General features: G+C 38.9%; 1 protein-coding gene and 1 non-coding gene across 2 annotated transcripts in view; both read left to right on the top strand.

The window, feature by feature from the left end:
- Positions 1–20,569, top strand: part of CKAP5 (cytoskeleton associated protein 5) — a 397,759-nt gene that overhangs the window by 264,243 nt on the left and 112,947 nt on the right. Inside the window, exons 29-30 of the mRNA XM_053689307.1 lie at positions 7,051–7,200; positions 14,322–14,525. Of these exons, the coding sequence (XP_053545282.1) occupies positions 7,051–7,200; positions 14,322–14,525 (354 nt within the window). The remainder of the gene's footprint in view (positions 1–7,050; positions 7,201–14,321; positions 14,526–20,569) is intronic.
- On the top strand, positions 14,581–14,688 carry LOC128637127 (small nucleolar RNA SNORD67). The gene has a single exon (XR_008398991.1). It is a non-coding gene; the product is annotated as a small nucleolar RNA SNORD67 (small nucleolar RNA).

Genomic DNA, 20,569 nt, shown 5'->3' with positions numbered 1-20,569 from the left:
CTGTAGATTTAAAAAAAAAAAAATATGCATATGTCTGCATCTATTTGTATTATGTTTTCATATTTTCTATATATGAATTCGATATATTTTCATCTCTGATATCTAGATGATTTCGGCTTATGCCAATTGTCCTATTTTTCATTTAATTTATTCTTATTGATATTAAGAATCTAAGTTGTTATATAGTTTCCTATATAGGTTTCTATTATTTGTTCTTTTTCCTTTTGAGGAGATTTTGTTTGTTGCATCTGATCCCTCTTCATTCTCTTCTAGAATGTTTTTCAGCTGTGACCTTGGTGTATCCATCATCTTTCATTCAAGATGATTATGTGAGAAAGAAGAGGTTTCCGATCTATCTTGGTTCTACCAAGCCTCTGAAGTCTTCCTCTGAGGGAAGATCGGCATAGAGCCCCCCCCCCCCCCAAATCCAGTCATGGATCGAGTGGGGACGGGCTTCCTTCTTTCATCAGGCATGGATCAAGATGTCCTAGATACCTAGGAGGGGTCAGTAGTTACCCAGGGATACAGAATGGGATCGGATCTAGTCCTTCTAGAGACAGATTTCTCCTGTCAAGATTATCTGCTGACAGGATACAGTGAAAGGTATTTCTAATCTGTGTATAGGATCTCGCTTTTCTGCGAGTGATTGTTCCAGTTACTCTGGTGGAGCTAGCTCGAGGATTCTATGTCATTCTATTTGTGGTTCCCAAGAAAGAGGGAACTTTTCAATTCTTTTTAGACCTTGTGTCAACATTTATTTTTATATATTTTTTTCTCTTCGAGGTTCTGTCCTTCAAGAGGGCACTCTAGGGCACTCTAAGGGTCAGTAATCTGTCTGGCATAGTTTAGTGGCTAGCACACCTGGCTAGGAAACAGATCAAGGGGTCTTGGGGTCAACTAGAAGCTTCTACTTCCTTTCTACATGACTTCCATCAACCTGAGGGTCGCATATTTGTTTCGATCCACTAGGAACATGTTCCATACTGCGATTTGCCCTTTTTTAGACAAACTTTTCCAATGGTAGTCCTATTTTTCGGCATAGCCTCCCCCTTTGAATCTTACAAGGCTTCTAGGAGCTTTTTTGACAGTGGCCAGATTTCTTGGAATGCGGTGGCTCCGTGACTGGACGATATCCCCGTTCTCACAGGTGGAAGGTGAATCTGGGAAGGAGTTCCTTGGTGCAAAATACCAAGGTATTTTTTGGGGGACGATCATAGACTCGATCTCCATGAAGTTTTCTTGACTGAGGTCAGAAAATCCAAACTTCTTACTGTCTATCTTTCTTTTCAGTCCTCTATTCGTCCATCCATGGCAATGTGTATGGGAGTATTTGGTCTCATGGTGGCTTCCATGGACATTATTGCGTTTGTTCTTTTCCATCTGAGATCTCTGCAGTGATGCATACTCCATGGACGTCAGTCTTTCGGGCTGGGGTACAGTTCTGGGAGAGACTTTGGACTTGTGAGTTTTTCACGATATATATCTAGAGTTGGGAGCATTCTTTTATGCACTCATAGCTTGACCTCAACTGAGTTTGGTCCGGTTTATCAGATTCCTATCGGACTTTTTTACTTTGGTGGCGTATATCTACCTCCAGGGAGAAAAACTGAGTCTTAGCTATGAATGAAGTGTCTCATATTCTTCAGAGGGCGAAGTCTCTCAATTGTCTCTTTTCTGCCATCATCATCCCAGGGGTAGTCTTCTGGGAAGCAGAATTCTGAGCAGATAGACTTTTCTTTAGGAGAGTGGCAAACTTCCAAAATTATGGATCTATATCAAGAGATCCACAAGTTGCTCTGGTCTACGCACTGGCAGTTCCTTGGGACTTCTGTCTCTTTTGCCTGTTTCCTCTGTTTGTCCTTTCCTCTCAGATAGCTCGTTTCAAGCAGGAGCAGGCGTCGGTGATCCTAATCGCCACAACTTGGCCTCGCAGAATCTGGTTTGCAGTCTTGGTAAGGTTGTCAGTTACTCCCCTTTTAGAGGTTGAAACTGAGTAAGGACCTTCTACTTCAGGGTCCTTTTTCTCCCTCCAGACTTAGATTCTCTGAAGCTGACTGCTTGGAGAGTGAATTCCTAGTCTTATTTGGACAAGGTTTTTCAGAGAGGGTTATTGATTCCAGGCTTCAGGTTCGCAAGCCGGTAATTTGCTAGCCATACCATAAGGTGTGACGTATATACATTTTTTTGTGCAAATATAGGGTTTTCCTTTGGAAGTCTGTTGAGGGTTCCCAACATTACGTCCTTTCTTCAGGAGGGCCTGATAATGGGCTTGTCAGTCAGTACTCTGAGGGTCAGACTTCTGCTCTTTCGATTCTTTTCTAAATCGTCCGGCAGACTTGTCAGTTATTTAATCCTTGGTTCAGGCTTTGGTCAGAATCAGGCCTGTGTTTAATCCAGTTGCCTTTCCATGGTCTCTTTCTCCTGTTTCTTAGAGTCTCACAGCAGGCCCCGTTGGAGCCTATGCTCTATGTTGATATTAAACCTTTGTCTTGGAAAGTTTTCTTTCTTCTGCCTATTTTTTCTGATCATAGAGTCTCAGCGCTTTAGGTTCTGCAGTGTGATTCGCCTTTCCTTGTTTTTCACGTGGATAAGGCAGTCCTTCGTACCGGATTGGGTTTTCTTCCTAAGGGGTATCGGACCGCATTTTTATTCAGGAAATTGTCTTTCTTTCGTTCTGTTCTAACCCTTCTTCTCAGAAGGAACGTTTGGTGCACAACCTTGATGTTGTGCGTGCCCTGAGGTTTTATCTGCAGGCATCTGGAGAGTTTCGGCATCTAGTAATCTCTGATATACGGAAGGACCGAAAGGTCACTTCTTTTTCTCTTCTTTTTGGCGAAGAAGTGTTAATCAGTTAGCTTATGGGACAGCTGGACATCAGCCTACCAATAGATTCACGGCTCATTCCACTTGGGCTGTCTCTTCTTTCTGGGCCTTTAAAAATGAGGCCTCTGTGGAACGGAAATGCAAGGCGGCCACTTGGTCCTCGTTGCATTTTTGTTCAAAATTTTTCAAGTTTAATGTTTTTTTTGCTTCGGATGAGGTTCTTTTTAAGAGGGAAGTCTTCAAGTGGTGGGTGGTGCCTTCTGTTTAGGTCCGCCTGTCTTGTTCTCCCTCCCTTCCATTCTGTGTCCTCTAGCTTGGCTATTGGTTCCCACTAGTAATTGAATGGATTTGTGGACTCGCCATGCCATTGGAAAGAAAACAAAATGTATGCTTACCTGATAAATTCTTTTCTTTCCTGGCATGGATAGTCCACGACCCACCCTTGATTTATTTCCAAGTCGGCGGTTGTCTGTTTTAAATATCAGGCACCTCTATATCCTTGTGTCATCTTCTCTGTCCATGTTCCTTCGGTTGAATGACTGGGAATTATGGGAAGTGGGAGTGATACTTAACAGCTCTGCTGGAGTGTTCTTTGCCTCCCCCTGGTGGCCAGGAGTTGCATTCCCATTAGTAATTGAATGGATTTGTGGACTCTCCATGCCAGGAAAGAAAATAATTAATCAGATAAGCATAAATTTAGTTTTTTACCTCTGTGATTACCTTGTATCTAAGCATCTTCTGACAGCCCCCTGATCACATGACTTTGTATTTATTATCTATTAACTTGCAGTTAGTACTGTGTTGTGCTAAATCTTTCTTGGGTGTGAACACATTGTTATCTATATGGCCCACATGAAGTTGCAGTCTCCTGTTGTGAAAAGCAAATACAAAAGCATGTGTTTAAGAGGCTGTCAATAGAGCATTTGAAACAGGTTTAAATGTTATAAAGTATATTAATCTAACAATGTTGGTTGTGCAAGGCTGGGGAATGGGTAGTAAATGTATCTATCTTTTCAAACAATAACAATTTTAATGTAGACTGTCCCTTTTAGGTTTAAAACTTTTCATGATTTAGATAAAGCAAGCAATCTAAAAAAAACTTTCCAATATATTTCCATTATCAAAATGTGCATTTTCTGAAGCTCCTACTAAGCAAGTGCAAAAGTGCACAGTACATACGTATATTTTTTATGATTGGCTGATGGCTGTCACATGATACAGGGGAGGCAAAATTGGATTAACCTTGAAATTTGCTAGAAAATATTCTTCTGCTCATTTCAAATTTAAATGATGTGCTATTGTCTTTGTTATTGTGTATTTGTCAGTTCATTTCTACTGTATTTAGGGGATAGTAAACACCTTTAGATTTATTAGTTGTGCATAATAAAACTACTTTGCAGAATACTTTCATTATTTAATTTGCCCCCTTTCCATGTAACTTTGCTCTGATGTATTTTTTTAAAGATTTTTTTTTTTAATTCTCAGAGCTGTAAAATGCATCCTGCTGACTTCTCAAGGCTAGACCTGCTCCACATACTACCCTAACTGGCTTTAACTGATAACTGCAAAACAATTCATTTTATACAAAAGTAACAACCATAGCTAGCTTTGTTGTCTGCAGACTCAAGCCCAGATTTGCTAAACCAAATGAGGCGAATGGTGGGTGGCCATTGAAAAACAAATGCAGCAAACAAGAACTTTATTTTTTTAATTATTTATACTTGTATGATATAATTTTTATAGCAAGACAATTGCAAGGTGTTTAATGACCCTTTTAAGTACAGCTAAGAGGCAAGAACTTCATTATTTTAAATTGCACATATGAAATATCTGCGCTATATTGGGACAGTAAAGTCAAAATGTAAATGTTCATGATTCAGATAACATGCAAATTTGAACAACTTTCCAATTTACTTCTATTATCATATTATCATGTTGCTTAGTTATCTTGCTATCCTTTGTTAAAGAGTAGTCCTATGTGAGCTCAGGAGCCACTTGTGTCTTTAGTCATCTGACAGCAGTGTTTGAAGCAAAGTTTATAGCAATGTTATACATAGTTGCAAACTCGGCTGCCATAGAGTGTCTGTAGTATTCTATGGCAGCAGTGTTTGCAACAATGTATAACATTGCTATAAACTTTGCTTCAAACACTGCTGCCAGATGACTAAAGACACAAGCCGCTCCTGAGCTCACATAAGGACACGTGCAGGCTCCTGAGTTTACCAAAGTTTCTGTTTAAAGGGACACTGAACCCAAATTTGTTCTTTCATGATTCAGATAGAGCATGAAATTTTAAGCAACTTTCCAATTTACTCCTATTATCACATTTTCTTTATTCTTTTGGTATCTTTATTTAAAATGCAAGAATGTAAGTTTAGATGCTGGCCCATTTTTTGTTAACAACCTGGGTTGTCCTTGGTGATTGTGGGATACATTCATCCACCAATAAAAACGTGCTGTCCAGAGTACTGAACCAAAAAAAGCTTAGATGCCTTCTTTGATAAAATTATAATAGGAGTAAATTAGAAAGTTGCTTAAAATTGCATGCTCTATCTGAATCATGAAAGAAAAAAATTGTGTTCAGTGTCCCTTTAACAAAGGAAAACAAGAGAATTAAGCAAAATGGATAATATACGTAAATTTGAAAACTATATCAATCCATTTAACTGTAATTTTGACTTTACTGTCCCTTTAAATTATGGTAGTTGTAAAGGGACAGTCTACACCAGAATTGTTATTGTTTAAAAAGATTGATAATCCCTTTATTACCTATTCCCCAGTTTTTTAAAACCAACACTGTTATATAAATATACTTTTTTATACAACAATTGGAGGATTGGACAAACGACTGGGATCTAAAGTTTAACACAGCAAAGTGTAAAATAATGCATTTAGGGAAGAAAAATCCAAATGTTAATTACAGACTCAATGACACTTTACTGACTGTTACAGACGAGGAACAGGACTTGGGGAATTATTATTTCGGATGATTTAAAACTTAGTAAACAATGTAGTAATGCAGCGAGTAAGGCTAGCAGAATGCTTGGATGTATTGGTAGAGGTATTTGCAGCAGAAATAGTAAGGTTCTTATGCCACTTTATAGATCATTAGTTAGGCCTCATCTTGAGTATTGTGTGCAGTTCTGGAGGCCATATCTTCAGAAGGATATTAACAAACTTGAATCTGTGCAAAGGAGGGCTACCAAAATGGTACATGGTCTAAAAAATAAAACTTACCAGGATAGGCTCAATGACCTAAATATGTATAGCTTAGAGGAGAGAAGGGAAAGAGGTGATATGATAGCAACTTTCAAGTACATTAAAGGGTTTAGTAAAACTGAGGCTGTGGGTATTTTACATAAAATTGAAAATTCAAGAACAAGGGGTCATGAGCTCAAGCTAAAGGGTAGTAGATTCAGGAGTAATTTGAGGAAGCACTTCTTTACAGAAAGAGTGATTGATTTATGGAATAAACTTCCTCAAGAGGTAGTAGCAACAAACACTGTGGGGGACTTTAAAAATGCATGGGACAAGCATAGGGCTATCCTACGAACTAGATAAGTTTATACTGTTAGGTAAGGTCGGGCAGACTTGCTGGGCCTATGGCTCTTATCTGCCGTCAATATCTATGTTTCTATGTTTTTACCTCTGTGATTACCTTGTATCTAAGAATCTTCTGACGACTCCCTGATCACATGACTGTGACTATTTAAAATCTATTGAGTTGCATTTAGTACTGTGTTGTGCTAACTCTTAAATAACTCCCCGAACGTGAACCCATTGTTATCTATATGGCCCACATGAACTAGCAGTCTCCTGTTGTGAAAAGGCAGAAATTTAGAGGTTTAAATGTTATAAAGTATATTCATATAACTGTTGGCTGTGCAAAGCTGGGGAATGGGTAGTAAAGGCATTATCTAACTTTTTTAAACAATAACAATTTTGGTGTTGACTCTCCCCTTAAGTAATAGAGCTGCAGGAGTTGTCAGTAGCAACCAGTGAACAATTAGTATGTTCGCAAGTGATACAAATGCATTAGCGTCCATTTTAATTGCTCTACTGGAAGGAAGTAGTATATTTAGTGTTGGTAAACTTATACCCTCAGACTTCTGGGAGGTACTTTTTCTTGCTCAGTTGGTCAGATGCCATCTACACTGATAATTCTCAACTATGAATCTGGTCATTCTTATTCTTTAATCTATTACATCATTGCCTATTGTGCTGCAGGTTCTGAAGTGGAATTTCACAACTCCTCGTGATGAATACATTGAGCAACTCAAAACACAAATGTCTACTTGTATGGCAAAATGGCTACAGGATGAGCTCTTCCATGCAGATTTCCAGCATCACTTAAAGGGATTAGCTGCGATGGCCGAGGTGAGCAGATCTTACCAAGAACTTGTGTGACCCAAATATTTCCAATTCTTCCATATCTGTATATCCATCCCATTTTGCAGTATTTTGTCATAGCTCATTGAGTTATGGTACATAAATCTAAAAGAGTAAATATCAGTCTTTTGGTTTCTAAACAAGTGTCCTGCATACAGCTGCTTCAGAATAAGACGGACAGCCCAGCATACTAGACTTCTCATCAAGGGAACACACCTTTAATTCTATCATCTGTCTACATTTGAACACAAACACACCTTTAATTCTATCATCTGTCTACATTTGAACACAAACACACCTTTAATTCTATCATCTGTCTACATTTGAACACACACACCTTTAATTCTATCAGCTGTCTACATTTGAACACAAACACACCTTTAATTCTATCAGCTGTCTACATTTGAACACAAACACACCTTTAATTCTATCATCTGTCTACATTTGAACACACACACACCTTTAATTCTATCAGCTGTCTACATTTGAACACAAATACACCTTTATTTCTATCAGCTGTCTACATTTGAACACAAATACACCTTTATTTCTATCAGCTGTCTACATTTGAACACAAATACACCTTTATTTCTATCAGCTGTCTACATGTGAACACAAATACACCTTTAATTCTATCAGCTGTCTACATGTGAACACCTTTTCCTTAATCAACAAGCATAGTGCAAAAAAATCACTTGTGGGTGATTGCTGTCCATGACAGTTTGTAGCAAGTGCTAATATACTATGACTTCCATAACTTTGTAAAGATACAGACAGGGGATACAAGATAAGTCCCCCTTTTGTTTAAGATCAAATTAAGCTAGTTCTGAAATTTTTCCCCAGCCCCTTTCAGGTGGTGTCCCAGCTTAACCTCATCAACAGTGCTAAACTGAAAGCTTCTAAGTAAGTTTTTAAAAGGTTTTATACTGGATTTTGTATCAGTATTTGTGCATATTCTTCTTTATAGTGGTGTCTATTACATGCAGTTATATGAAAATTGGTGGTCACTGCCCCTTTAAGGATAAACATGCTACATTTCATAATTGGCTTTTAAGAGATAACTGCAAAACAGTGCATCTTATACTAACATTATTACCGTGGCTAGCCTTGTTGTCTGCTAACTGAAGCCCAGAGTGGCTCCTCCCAAATAAGGCAAATGGTGGATGGAGTTTGGCTATTTAAAATCAATTGCAGTAAAATGGATGTACTTTATAAAAAAAAGTTAAGACTTGATTTGCTATGTAGTTCCATAGCAACACAACCACAATATTTGTAATTACACTGTATTTACTGTCCCTTTACAGTGTACTCCATAGAAAATGTTGCCAGACGGGTGGCATTGTGAAGTAGCCGGGTTGTGTAATATTTTCAAATATGATACAATTTTCTGCTATTCAAAGCACACATTAATTGCATAAATGAACATAAATGTATTTAATGATAATTTGTGCAATACATATTGAACATTTTTTCATTTTAGCTTAAGGTGATGGTAATTGACAAGACTTTCAGTCATCAAAAGTGCTAAACTTACCCTTTCTGTGCCCTTGCCTCCTGACTAAATTCAGCAGGCCCATACTATACTGTATGCTAGAACGGCTATTGGTTTGTAGGTTTTTTTAATTGCTTAGATTTATCATCACTTTAATCGTGGCTAAAATTTTAGCCGGGTGGTGCTGGGGAGAAATTGCCTTTTTTGTGTTGGAGAATGGTCTCAATATTTTGTCTTGGTCTGACCTATTTTTCCATAAGTTTACATATATACTTTTTGTTCTATAATACCTAACACTGTGCAGGGTGTGAATGATGTTAGAACAGAAACACTTTGTTTTACAGTGGTCAAACGCCACCTTAACTTATTTGGTGGAGCCTATCTGGCCTTGACTCTGGAGATGAGGGCCTGTTACTATCGTTATCTCTATTGTTTGGTGTCAGCAGGCAAGATAAGATATCAAACTGCAAATTGAGGAGAGAGATGGCAAGATTAGTCTTGTGAAGTCTGCCATATGCTCTTTCAGTTTTCAGGGCTGGAAAATGCAGTTTTCAGACTTCAAGAATGAGGGTAATTTACCATACATAATTGAGCATTTTAAGCATTAGTTTCAATGTGTTTACTGTCCCTTTTAATCCTTAGCACTGTCTAACCGGTATGAACGTTAAAGCAAAAAAGAAAATACTGTTAAATGCAGTCAATAGTGCAATAATAAAATGCTCTGTTTCATCCCTGCAGAGCAGCAATGCACTTCTGGGAGTATCTGAACACATTTGGTTAGCCAATGACATAACAGGTGTGTGTGTGTAGCCGCCAATACCCAGCTAGCTTCCTGTAGTGCATTGCTGCTGCTAAGCACATATTCTTTCGTATAATGATGATAGTCCATAGGGCTCCAGAACATGTGGGATACAACTCCCGCCAGTAGGAGGAGGCCAAGAACCCACATGAGATCTTAAATTCCCTCTCATCTCTCCTCAGTTTTTGTTCTTGGCCTCACAGGAGAAGTTTGAAAATGTAGATGTTTAAGCTACTTGCTTATGTATTCATGTTTGGGAGCTTGGACCAATGTGAGACCCTTATCTCTGGGACATATCATTTACAAAGAGATTTTACAGCAGCTCCCCTTGTGGGATACAGTTATTTCCTTCAGATATCCTCTGCGGTACACGTACCAGCACTGGATGTACTCTCTACTGGATACTGCTGCACCTTGGTGCCTGGTGACTGGTAAGCCGGTGGCTTACCACTGCACAGACATGGCTCTCCTGCTGAAACACTTTTTTCTATTTTTAGGTACCTAGCTACCCTATCTCACTCTGGGGGACATACGTAGAGTACTGACAACCCTTTTAACCCTTGGCAGCCCTGGGGACCCCTGTTTTTTCACCATTTAAAAAATAAATAAGTGACTGTCCTTTTAAAGGGACAGTCTACTACCGAATGGTAATTGTTTAAAAAGATAGATAATCCCTTTATTACTCATTCCCCTTTTTTGCATAACCAACACGGTTATATTAATGCACTTTTTACCTCTGTGATTACCTTGTATCTAAGTCTTTGCAGACTGCCCCCTTATTTCAGTTCTTTTGACAGACATGCATTTTAGCCAATCAGTGCCCTCTCATTTGTAACTTCACGGGTGTGGTCACAATGTTATCTGTATGGGACACATGAACTTACGCCCTCTAGTTGTGAAAAACTGCCAAATGCATTGAAATAAGGGGCGGCCTTCAAATATGAGCCTATCTAGGTTTAGCTTTCAACAAAGAATACCAAGGGAACAAAGCAAATTCGATGATAAAAGTGAATTGGAAAGTTGTTTAACCCTTTAACGCCTTTAGGACGTTGCATTTCGTCTGAATTTTGCTGGGCTTTAGCGTCGAAGGACGAAATGCAATGTCCTATCCGCTTGGCTTTCCTGAAGCCACTGGCGCTTCCCTGATAGGATTGCAGTCTGGAGGGCATGCCTAGCATCATAAGGACGCCCCCCTGACGCGATCCCATCTTTAAAATCTTGTGATCACGTGCACAATCGCAAGACAGTTGTTCCGATGTAGACAAGTTAACCCCGGCATGAAAGGGTTAAAATTGCATTCCCTATCTGAATCAGAATTTTGACTAGACTGTCCCTTTAAGACAAGTTAACTGCTCTTTTAAGTTGGGGTTTCATTATTAGAAATCCGGTTAGCTCTGCAGGAGTAATTTTATTTGCTGTGGCAGGTGTGTTTTTTTTTTTTTTTTTTTTTTTAGTGTTTGTGCACTTTTCTTTCAGTTCCTTTGGCCTCTCTGAGTTACTGGTAACACTCCGGGCGATAGCCCCACCCCCTCAGCTTGGCGCTCTTTCCTTCTCACTTCAGAGCTGCAGCTGAGAGGGAATACAGCAGGACATCTGACTGCACTGTTTAAGCAGTTTTCAGCCAGATCCTTGTTGAATTTTCCTTCTCTTAGAAGCAGAGTCCTCCTAGTTGAATCCTCTTGGGGAAACATCACATGATGGCTTAAGGGTTAGGTAACTTTCCTTAAAAGCTAAAGGTTAAGAGTTTAAATGCAGCTATGGCACCTTGCTTTAACCAGAAATAATGCAAAGGTGGCTTCCTTTTTTTCTAATGTATCCAGAACCTGGAGGGCATGGCAGTGTTTGTCCCTATACCTGTCTCAGAGCTGGTCCAAGGTTTTTACTCGAGAAAGGAAAGGACTTTCAGACCATCTTAGACTTGAAAACTCTAAACAAAATCCTAAGGGTACCTACTTTCAAGATGATAACAATTAGCAAATTTTTACCATTAATCCAACAGGGTCGATTCATGCCTATTATAGACCTTAAGCATGCATATCTGCGCATCTCTATCCACAAGGATCACCATCAGTTACTTAAGTTTGCATTCCTAGACAATCCCCATCAGTTGTCGTGAATACAGCTCCTCACACTTTATAAAGGTGCTAGGAACGTTGTTGGTGGTGCTCAGAGCACAGGGGATCTAAATTGCCGCTTATTTGGATGTTATCTTAGTGCACGCTTTTTTCCTGCCTCCGGCTATTGCTCTTACCCAAAAGTTGCTATCTTTCCTCCAAGACTATTGTTGTAGAATCAATGTTCCAAAGAACGCTTTATCTCCTAGCATACGAGGGTGTCCTTTCTAGGAGTCATCATAGATTCTGTCCCAATGCGTCTATTCCTGACTGAGTCACTCAGAATAAAACTTCAGAAGGCTTGTCTGTCCCTGCAACATACTACATTTCCATCAGTAGCCCTATGCATGGAGGTAGTGGGTCTAATGGTTGCGGCTTTGGACGCTGTTCCCTTTGCCCACTTCCACTTGCAACCCCTTCAACTGTCTAAACATAATAAGTGGTCAAAGAATTATCTAGAACAGCAGATTGCTCTGGACTTGTCCGTCAGACATTCTCTCTCTTGATGGATTCAAGGTCCTTCTTTGACCCTTGGGGTGTTCTTTCTTTACCCATTTTGGGCTTCAGACTTTTGTCCAGGTGCTAGTCGGAATTAGGCCAGTTGTGAGGCTTATTTCTCTGCTCTAGAACTTTAAAACTTAAAACTTCAATGTTCTGACTACATCAAAATTATTATCTTTAATCTATTAAGGAACTTGACAATCTTCCAGCTTGCTGGGACTCGTAAAGGGCAGAAGGCTACTACTGTAGTTTTGGCCTCTTGGCTCAAACGGGTAATCCACAAGGCCATCTTGGCAGCAAAAAATGTGCCCCCTAAACGTAACACAGCACATTACACAAGATCAGTTGCAAGTTCCTGGACTTTCAAAATAATGAATCTTTGAAGCAGACTTGCAAAGCTGCAACATGGTCTGCTCTGCATACCTTTTTTAAATGTTACCACTTATTGATGTTTTTGCTTCTTCGCATGCAGCTTTTGGCAGGAAAGTCTTTCAGGCTGCAGTGTCTAATAAAACTGCTTTAAAATTGTCCCACCATTTTCATAACACAGACTTTTCTGCTTGGGTATTAACCCCACATGTTATGGATCCTTATGGACTATCATCATTATACGAAAGAAACCCTAATTTTTGCTTACCTGATAAATTCTCCTAATGATGATGGTTCATAGGCCCCACCCATTTACATTTTTGGGGTGACAGTTCTAATTTGCACCTCTATAGACCCTGATTTTGTCTTTTCCTTCCTATGTTTTCTATTCTCTGCACGGCTATGCGTTAAACTGATGAGAGATGGGAGGGAATTTAAAGGGACAGTCTAGTCCAAAAGAAACTTTCATTATTCTCATAGGGCATGTCATTTTAAACAATTTTCCAATTTTTCTTCTATCACCGGTTTTGCTTTGTTCTCTTGGTATTCTTAGTTAAAGCTAAACCTAGGAGGTTCACATGCTAATGTCTAAGCCCTTGAAGGCCGCCTCTTATTTCAGGCCATTTTGACAGTTTTTCCCCACTAGAGGGTATTAGTTCATGTGTTTCATATAGATAACACTGTACTCACGAACATGGATTTCCTAGGATCCAGCACTGATTGGCTAAAGTGCAAGTCTGTCAAAAGAACTGAAATGAGGGGGCAGTTTGCAGAGGCTTAGATACAAGATAATCACAGAGGTAAAAAGTATATTAATATAACCGTGTTGGTTATGTAAAACTAGGGAATGGGTAATAAAGGGATTATCTATCTTTTAAAACAACAAATATTCTGGTGTAGACTGTCCCTTTTAGCTCGTGTGTGGGTTCTTGGCCTCCTTCTAGTGGTGGAAATTATATCCCACATGTTATGGAGCCCTATGGGCTATCATCATTCCGAAAGAGAATCATTTATCGGGTAAGCATAAATAGTTTTTCAACAAATGATACCAAGAGATCAATGTAAAATTAGCACAAGTTAATGTGTCTTAAAATGATATGCTTCATCAAAATCATATATTTCTTTTAATTTTAACTTTCCTATCCCTTTGATACCACACAACACCACAATCCAATTGTATTGGTCATGTCAGGACTTGCTAATGGTGGCTTAAGGTTTCTGAAGGGTTCATGTGGAAAGTTAAAGGATTACTTTCTGTTATAATTTTTAAGCTAAAAAACTAACATATTAAAGTTAATAAACATTAATTAAAACCTACTGACCTATATTTTCTCCAAAACAAAGTTTCAAAACGTTCTAAAAGTTATATCTTTTATTCGCCGATGATGTCACGTTATCCTGCCCACTATTTTCAGCACTGCATGTTCAAAATACTTAAACCAATAACTCTGTGTTTAAAGCGCCATTTTGAAACCTAGGTACTGTAAACGGATTGGTACAGAGCAAAGGATACCCACGGAGTGGGTTTGGAAAACAATTAAATTTGCAGACAAGATTTCTGATATACGGTAGAGATATGTTAATGAAATGCTATTGATAAAAAGCGTATTTGGGGTAGTTAGTAACAGGCATAGAAAATATTTACTTACAGTGGCCCTTTAATAAAAAGAATGAGCCAGCAGTTAGTTGTGATATTCATGTGACATAACTGAATCAGTGTAGTAATGTACATAAATCTGTTGGGAGTTTATATTTAAAAAAAAATAAATTGCTTGTACTATTGTTCATTATCTTTCTCCCATAAATCCTGACTTTGTCTAATTTTCTCCGTTAGCATGTGGAGAGTGAGAAAGAAGGTATTATGAGCTGTCTGGACATAATTTTGAAGTGGCTCACTCTGCGTTTCTTTGACACGAATACTAGTGTTCTAATGAAGGTACTGGAGTTCCTGAAACTGGTCTTTACCATGCTTAGCCAGGAGGAATACCACATGACTGACCTAGAAGGAACCTCTTTCATCCCTTACCTGCTGCTAAAGGTGAGCTTTGCCAATGTATTTCTACTGTATCCAGACCATCCTGTTCTAGAAGCTGCTGGAGAATGATGAGTTGCACAAATGGAGTTGTGGTGCTGTGTACTGCAATGTCCAACAGAACCAGACTGGTGACAGAACCGAGTGCACAGGGGCCAGCTGACTCCATACAGCTTCCAAGACTAGAAAGAACTATGTTCACTGAAACTTTTCATCTCCTAGATAAAGTGTATAAAAAAAATTTAGAAAAATTACATGCCCGTATTTTTTAGAGCATGTCACACACACACACACACACACACACACACACACACACACACACACACACACACACATATATATATATATATATATATATATATATATATATATATATATATATATATATAAACAAATTTTGTATCTGTATTTAAAAATAATCAGGGAGACTGACCATCTCCCATTGGTTTAAGCACCCCACCCAAGCTCAGGTGTGCTCGTGACAGTGTAATGGAGTTGTGAATATTAAGCTAGGGAGTCTCATTCTATTACGAAGAGTAAAAGCAGGAATGATTCAGCCCTCTGTGGCAAAAGGACTGTAGTGTTAGGACCAGTCTATATTGGGGCACCTTGTAAGTGGTGACTGACTGGGCAAAATATGGCCATATTGTGTGACTAAGATCCCAATTTTATTTAAAAAGAATAGTTGTCCCTTGATGTTGTTTGCAGGCATTTTTTTGTAGCAGTTAAAAAAATATGTTGTGCTTTTGAAAATAGATGTACGCCGATACCTTTTTGTTTGTGTGTGTGTGTGTGTATATATATATATATATATATATATATATATATATATATATATATATATATATATATATATTTGTTATTTATTTTTTTACATTACTTGCCATAAAGTTGTTTAACCCCTGCAAAGGAGGTTAAGCACTGCAGCACCCAAGCTAAACATAGCTGGCGATTGGTGGGTTCTTGCAATCTAATTGGCTCACCAGATACTTCTTGCTGGAGAATTGTCTGGTGAATATTTTAATCTGTTCAAGATAAGCTAGAAACTGCTCAAATATTTTAAAGTAGTAAATCTGCTTAAATACATTTATTTAAAAATTGCTATTTCTTAAAGAAGACTGGAACCCCTTGATTTCTTTCATGTAATTAGCAAGAGTCCATGAGCTAGTGACGTATGGGATATACATTCCTACCAGGAGGGGCAAAGTTTCCCAAACCTCAAAATGCCTATAAATACACCCCTCACCACACCCACAAATCAGTTTTACAAACTTTGCCTCCTATGGAGGTGGTGAAGTAAGTTTGTGCTAGATTCTACGTTGATATGCGCTCCGCAGCAGGTTGGAGCCCGGTTTTCCTCTCAGCGTGCAGTGAATGTCAGAGGGATGTGAGGAGAGTATTGCCTATTTGAATTCAATGATCTCCTTCTACGGGGGCTATTTCATAGGTTCTCTGTTATCGGTCGTAGAGATTCATCTCTTACCTCCCTTTTCAGCTCGACGATATACTCTTATATATACCATTACCTCTACTGATTCTCGTTTCAGTACTGGTTTGGCTTTCTACTACATGTAGATGAGTGTCCTGGGGTAAGTAAGTCTTATTTTCTGTGACACTCTAAGCTATGGTTGGGCACTTTTATATAAAGTTCTAAATATATGTATTCAAACATTTATTTGCCTTGACTCAGGATGTTCAACGTTCCTTATTTCTTTCATGTAATTAGCAAGAGTCCATGAGCTAGTGACGTATGGGATATACATTCCTACCAGGAGGGGCAAAGTTTCCCAAACCTCAAAATGCCTATAAATACACCCCTCACCACACCCACAATTCAGTTTTACAAACTTTGCCTCCGATGGAGGTGGTGAAGTAAGTTTGTGCTAGATTCTACGTTGATATGCGCTCCGCAGCAAGTTGGAGCCCGGTTTTCCTCTCAGCGTGCAGTGAATGTCAGAGGGATGTGAGGAGAGTATTGCCTATTTGAATGCAGTGATCTCCTTCTAAGGGGTCTATTTCATAGGTTCTCTGTTATCGGTCGTAGAGATTCATCTCTTACCTCCCTTTTCAGATCGACGATATACTCTTATATATACCATTACCTCTGCTGATTCTCGTTTCAGTACTGGTTTGGCTATCTGCTATATGTAGATGAGTGTCCTGGGGTAAGTAAGTCTTATTTTCTGTGACACTCCTAGCTATGGTTGGGCACTTTGTTTATAAAGTTCTAAATATATGTATTCAAACATTTATTTGCCTTGACTCAGAATGTTCAACTTTCCTTATTTTCAGACAGTCAGTTTCATATTTGGGATAATGCATTTTAATGTAACATTTTTCTTACCTTAAAATTTGACTTTTTCCCTGTGGGCTGTTAGGCTCGCGGGGGCTGAAAATGCTTCATTTTATTGCGTCCTTCTTGGCGCAGACTTTTTTGGCACAAAAATTCTATTTCCGTTTCCGGCGTCATACGTGTCGCCGGAAGTTGCGTCATTTTTTGACGTTATTTTGCGCCAAAAATGTCGGCGTTCCGGATGTGGCGTCATTTTTGGCGCCAAAAAGCATTTAGGCGCCAAATAATGTGGGCGTCTTATTTGGCGCAAAAAAAAAAAAAAAAAAAATGGGCGTCACTTTTGTCTCCACATTATTTAAGTCTCATTTTTTATTGCTTCTGGTTGCTAGAAGCTTGTTCTTTGGCATTTTTTCCCATTCCTGAAACTGTCATTTAAGGAATTTGATCAATTTTGCTTTATATATATGTTGTTTTTTCTCTTACATATTGCAAGATGTCTCACGTTGCATCTGAGTCAGAAGATACTACAGGAAAATCGCTGTCAAGTGCTGAATCTACCAAAGCTAAGTGTATCTGCTGTAAACTTTTGGTAGCTATTCCTCCAGCTGTTGTTTGTATTGATTGTCATGACAAACTTGTTAAAGCAGATAATATTTCCTTTAGTAAAGTACCATTGCCTGTTGCAGTTCCTTCAACATCTAAGGTGCAGAATGTTCCTGATAATATAAGAGATTTTGTTTCTGAATCCATAAAGAAGGCTATGTCTGTTATTTCTCCTTCTAGTAAACGTAAAAAATCTTTTAAAACTTCTCTCCCTACAGATGAATTTTTAACTGAACATCATCATTCTGATTCTGATGATTCCTCTGGTTCAGAGGATTCTGTCTCAGAGGTTGATGCTGATAAATCTTCATATTTATTTAAAATGGAATTTATTCGTTCTTTACTTAAAGAAGTACTAATTGCTTTAGAAATAGAGGATTCTGGTCCTCTTGATACTAATTCTAAACGTTTAGATAAGGTATTTAAAGCTCCTGTGGTTATTCCAGAAGTTTTTCCTGTTCCTAATGCTATTTCTGCAGTAATTTCCAAAGAATGGGATAATTTGGGTAATTCATTTACTCCTTCTAAACGTTTTAAGCATTTATATCCTGTGCCGTCTGACAGATTAGAATTTTGGGACAAGATCCCTAAAGTTGATGGGGCTATTTCTACCCTTGCTAAACGTACTACTATTCCTACGTCAGATGGTACTTCGTTTAAGGATCCTCTAGATAGGAAAATTGAGTCCTTTCTAAGAAAAGCTTATCTGTGTTCAGGTAATCTTCTTAGACCTGCTATATCTTTGGCTGATGTTGCTGCAGCTTCAACTTTTTGGTTGGAAACTTTAGCGCAACAAGTAACACATCGTGATTCTCATGATATTATTATTCTTCTTCAGCATGCTAATAATTTTATCTGTGATGCCATTTTTGATATTATCAGAGTTGATGTCAGGTTTATATGTCTAGCTATTTTAGCTAGAAGAGCTTTATGGCTTAAAACTTGGAATGCTGATATGGCTTCTAAATCAACTTTACTTTCCATTTCTTTCCAGGGTAACAAATTATTTGGTTCTCAGTTGGATTCCATTATTTCAACTGTTACTGGTGGGAAAGGAACTTTTTTACCACAGAATAAAAAATCTAAAGGTAAAAACAGGGCTAATAATCGTTTTCGTTCCTTTCGTTTCAACAAAGAACAAAAGCCTGATCCTTCATCCTCAGGAGCAGTTTCAGTTTGGAGACCATCTCCAGTCTGGAATAAATCCAAGCCAGCTAGAAAGGCAAAGCCTGCTTCTAAGTCCACATGAAGGTGCGGCCCTCATTCCAGCTCAGCTGGTAGGGGGCAGGTTACGTTTTTTCAAGGAAATTTGGATCAATTCTGTTCACAATCTTTGGATTCAGAGCATTGTTTCAGAAGGGTACAGAATTGGTTTCAAGTTGAGACCTCCTGCAAAGAGATTTTTTCTTTCCCATGTCCCAGTAAATCCAGTAAAAGCTCAAGCATTTCTGAAATGTGTTTCAGATCTAGAGTTGACTGGAGTAATTATGCCAGTTCCAGTTCCGGAACAGGGGATGGGGTTTTATTCAAATCTCTTCATTGTACCAAAGAAGGAGAATTCTTTCAGACCAGTTCTGGATCTAAAAATATTGAATCGTTATGTAAGGATCCCAACTTTCAAGATGGTAACTGTAAGGACTATCTTACCTTTTGTTCAGCAAGGGAATTATATGTCCACAATAGATTTACAGGATGCATATCTGCATATTCCGATTCATCCAGATCATTATCAGTTCCTGAGATTCTCGTTTCTGGACAAGCATTACCAGTTTGTGGCTCTGCCGTTTGGCCTAGCTACAGCTCCAAGAATTTTTACAAAGGTTCTCGGTGCCCTGCTGTCTGTAATCAGAGAACAGGGTATTGTGGTATTTCCTTATTTGGACGATATCTTGGTACTTGCTCAGTCTTTACATTTAGCAGAATCTCATACGAATCGACTTGTGTTGTTTCTTCAAGATCATGGTTGGAGGATCAATTTACCAAAAAGTTCTTTGATTCCTCAGACAAGGGTAACCTTTCTGGGTTTCCAGATGGATTCAGTGTCCATGACTCTGTCTTTAACAGACAAGAGACGTCTAAAGTTGATTACAGCTTGTCGAAACCTTCAGTCACAACCATTCCCTTCGGTAGCCTTATCGTTTAATTCAGGGGGCTTCTTTTGTGCTTCCGACCTGGACTGTAATTTCAACAGATGCAAGTCTCACAGGTTGGGGAGCTGTGTGGGGATCTCTGACGGCACAAGGAGTTTGGGAATCTCAGGAGGTGAGATTACCGATCAATATTTTGGAACTCCGTGCAATTTTCAGAGCTCTTCAGTTTTGGCCTCTTCTGAAGAGAGAATCGTTCATTTGTTTTCAGACAGACAATGTCACAACTGTGGCATACATCAATCATCAAGGAGGGACTCACAGTCCTCTGGCTATGAAAGAAGTATTTCGAATTTTGGTTTGGGCGGAATCCAGCTCCTGTCTAATCTCTGCGGTTCATATCCCAGGTGTAGACAATTGGGAGGCGGATTATCTCAGTCGCCAAACGTTGCATCCTGGCGAATGGTCTCTTCACCCAGAGGTATTTCTTCAGATTGTTCAAATGTGGGAACTTCCAGAAATAGATCTGATGGCGTCCCATCTAAACAAGAAACTTCCCAGGTATCTGTCCAGATCCCGAGATCCTCAGGCGGAGGCAGTGGATGCATTATCACTTCCTTGGAAGTATCATCCTGCCTATATCTTTCCGCCTCTAGTTCTTCTTCCAAGAGTAATCTCCAAGATTCTGAAGGAATGCTCGTTTGTTCTGCTGGTAGCTCCGGCATGGCCTCACAGGTTTTGGTATGCGGATCTTGTCCGGATGGCCTCTTGCCAACCGTGGACTCTTCTGTTAAGACCAGACCTTCTGTCACAAGGTCCTTTTTTCCATCAGGATCTGAAATCCTTAAATTTAAAGGTATGGAGATTGAACGCTTGATTCTTGGTCAAAGAGGTTTCTCTGACTCTGTGATTAATACTATGTTACAGGCTCGTAAATCTGTATCTCGAGAGATATATTATAGAGTCTGGAAGACTTATTTTTCTTGGTGTCTTTCTCATCATTTTTCCTGGCATTCTTTTAGAATACCGAGAATTTTACAGTTCCTTCAGGATGGTTTAGATAAGGG

Source organism: Bombina bombina, chromosome 7, assembly GCF_027579735.1.
Source record: "Bombina bombina isolate aBomBom1 chromosome 7, aBomBom1.pri, whole genome shotgun sequence".
Taxonomy (NCBI): Eukaryota; Metazoa; Chordata; class Amphibia; order Anura; family Bombinatoridae; genus Bombina; species Bombina bombina.
This window is presented reverse-complemented; position numbering and strand designations above follow the sequence as displayed.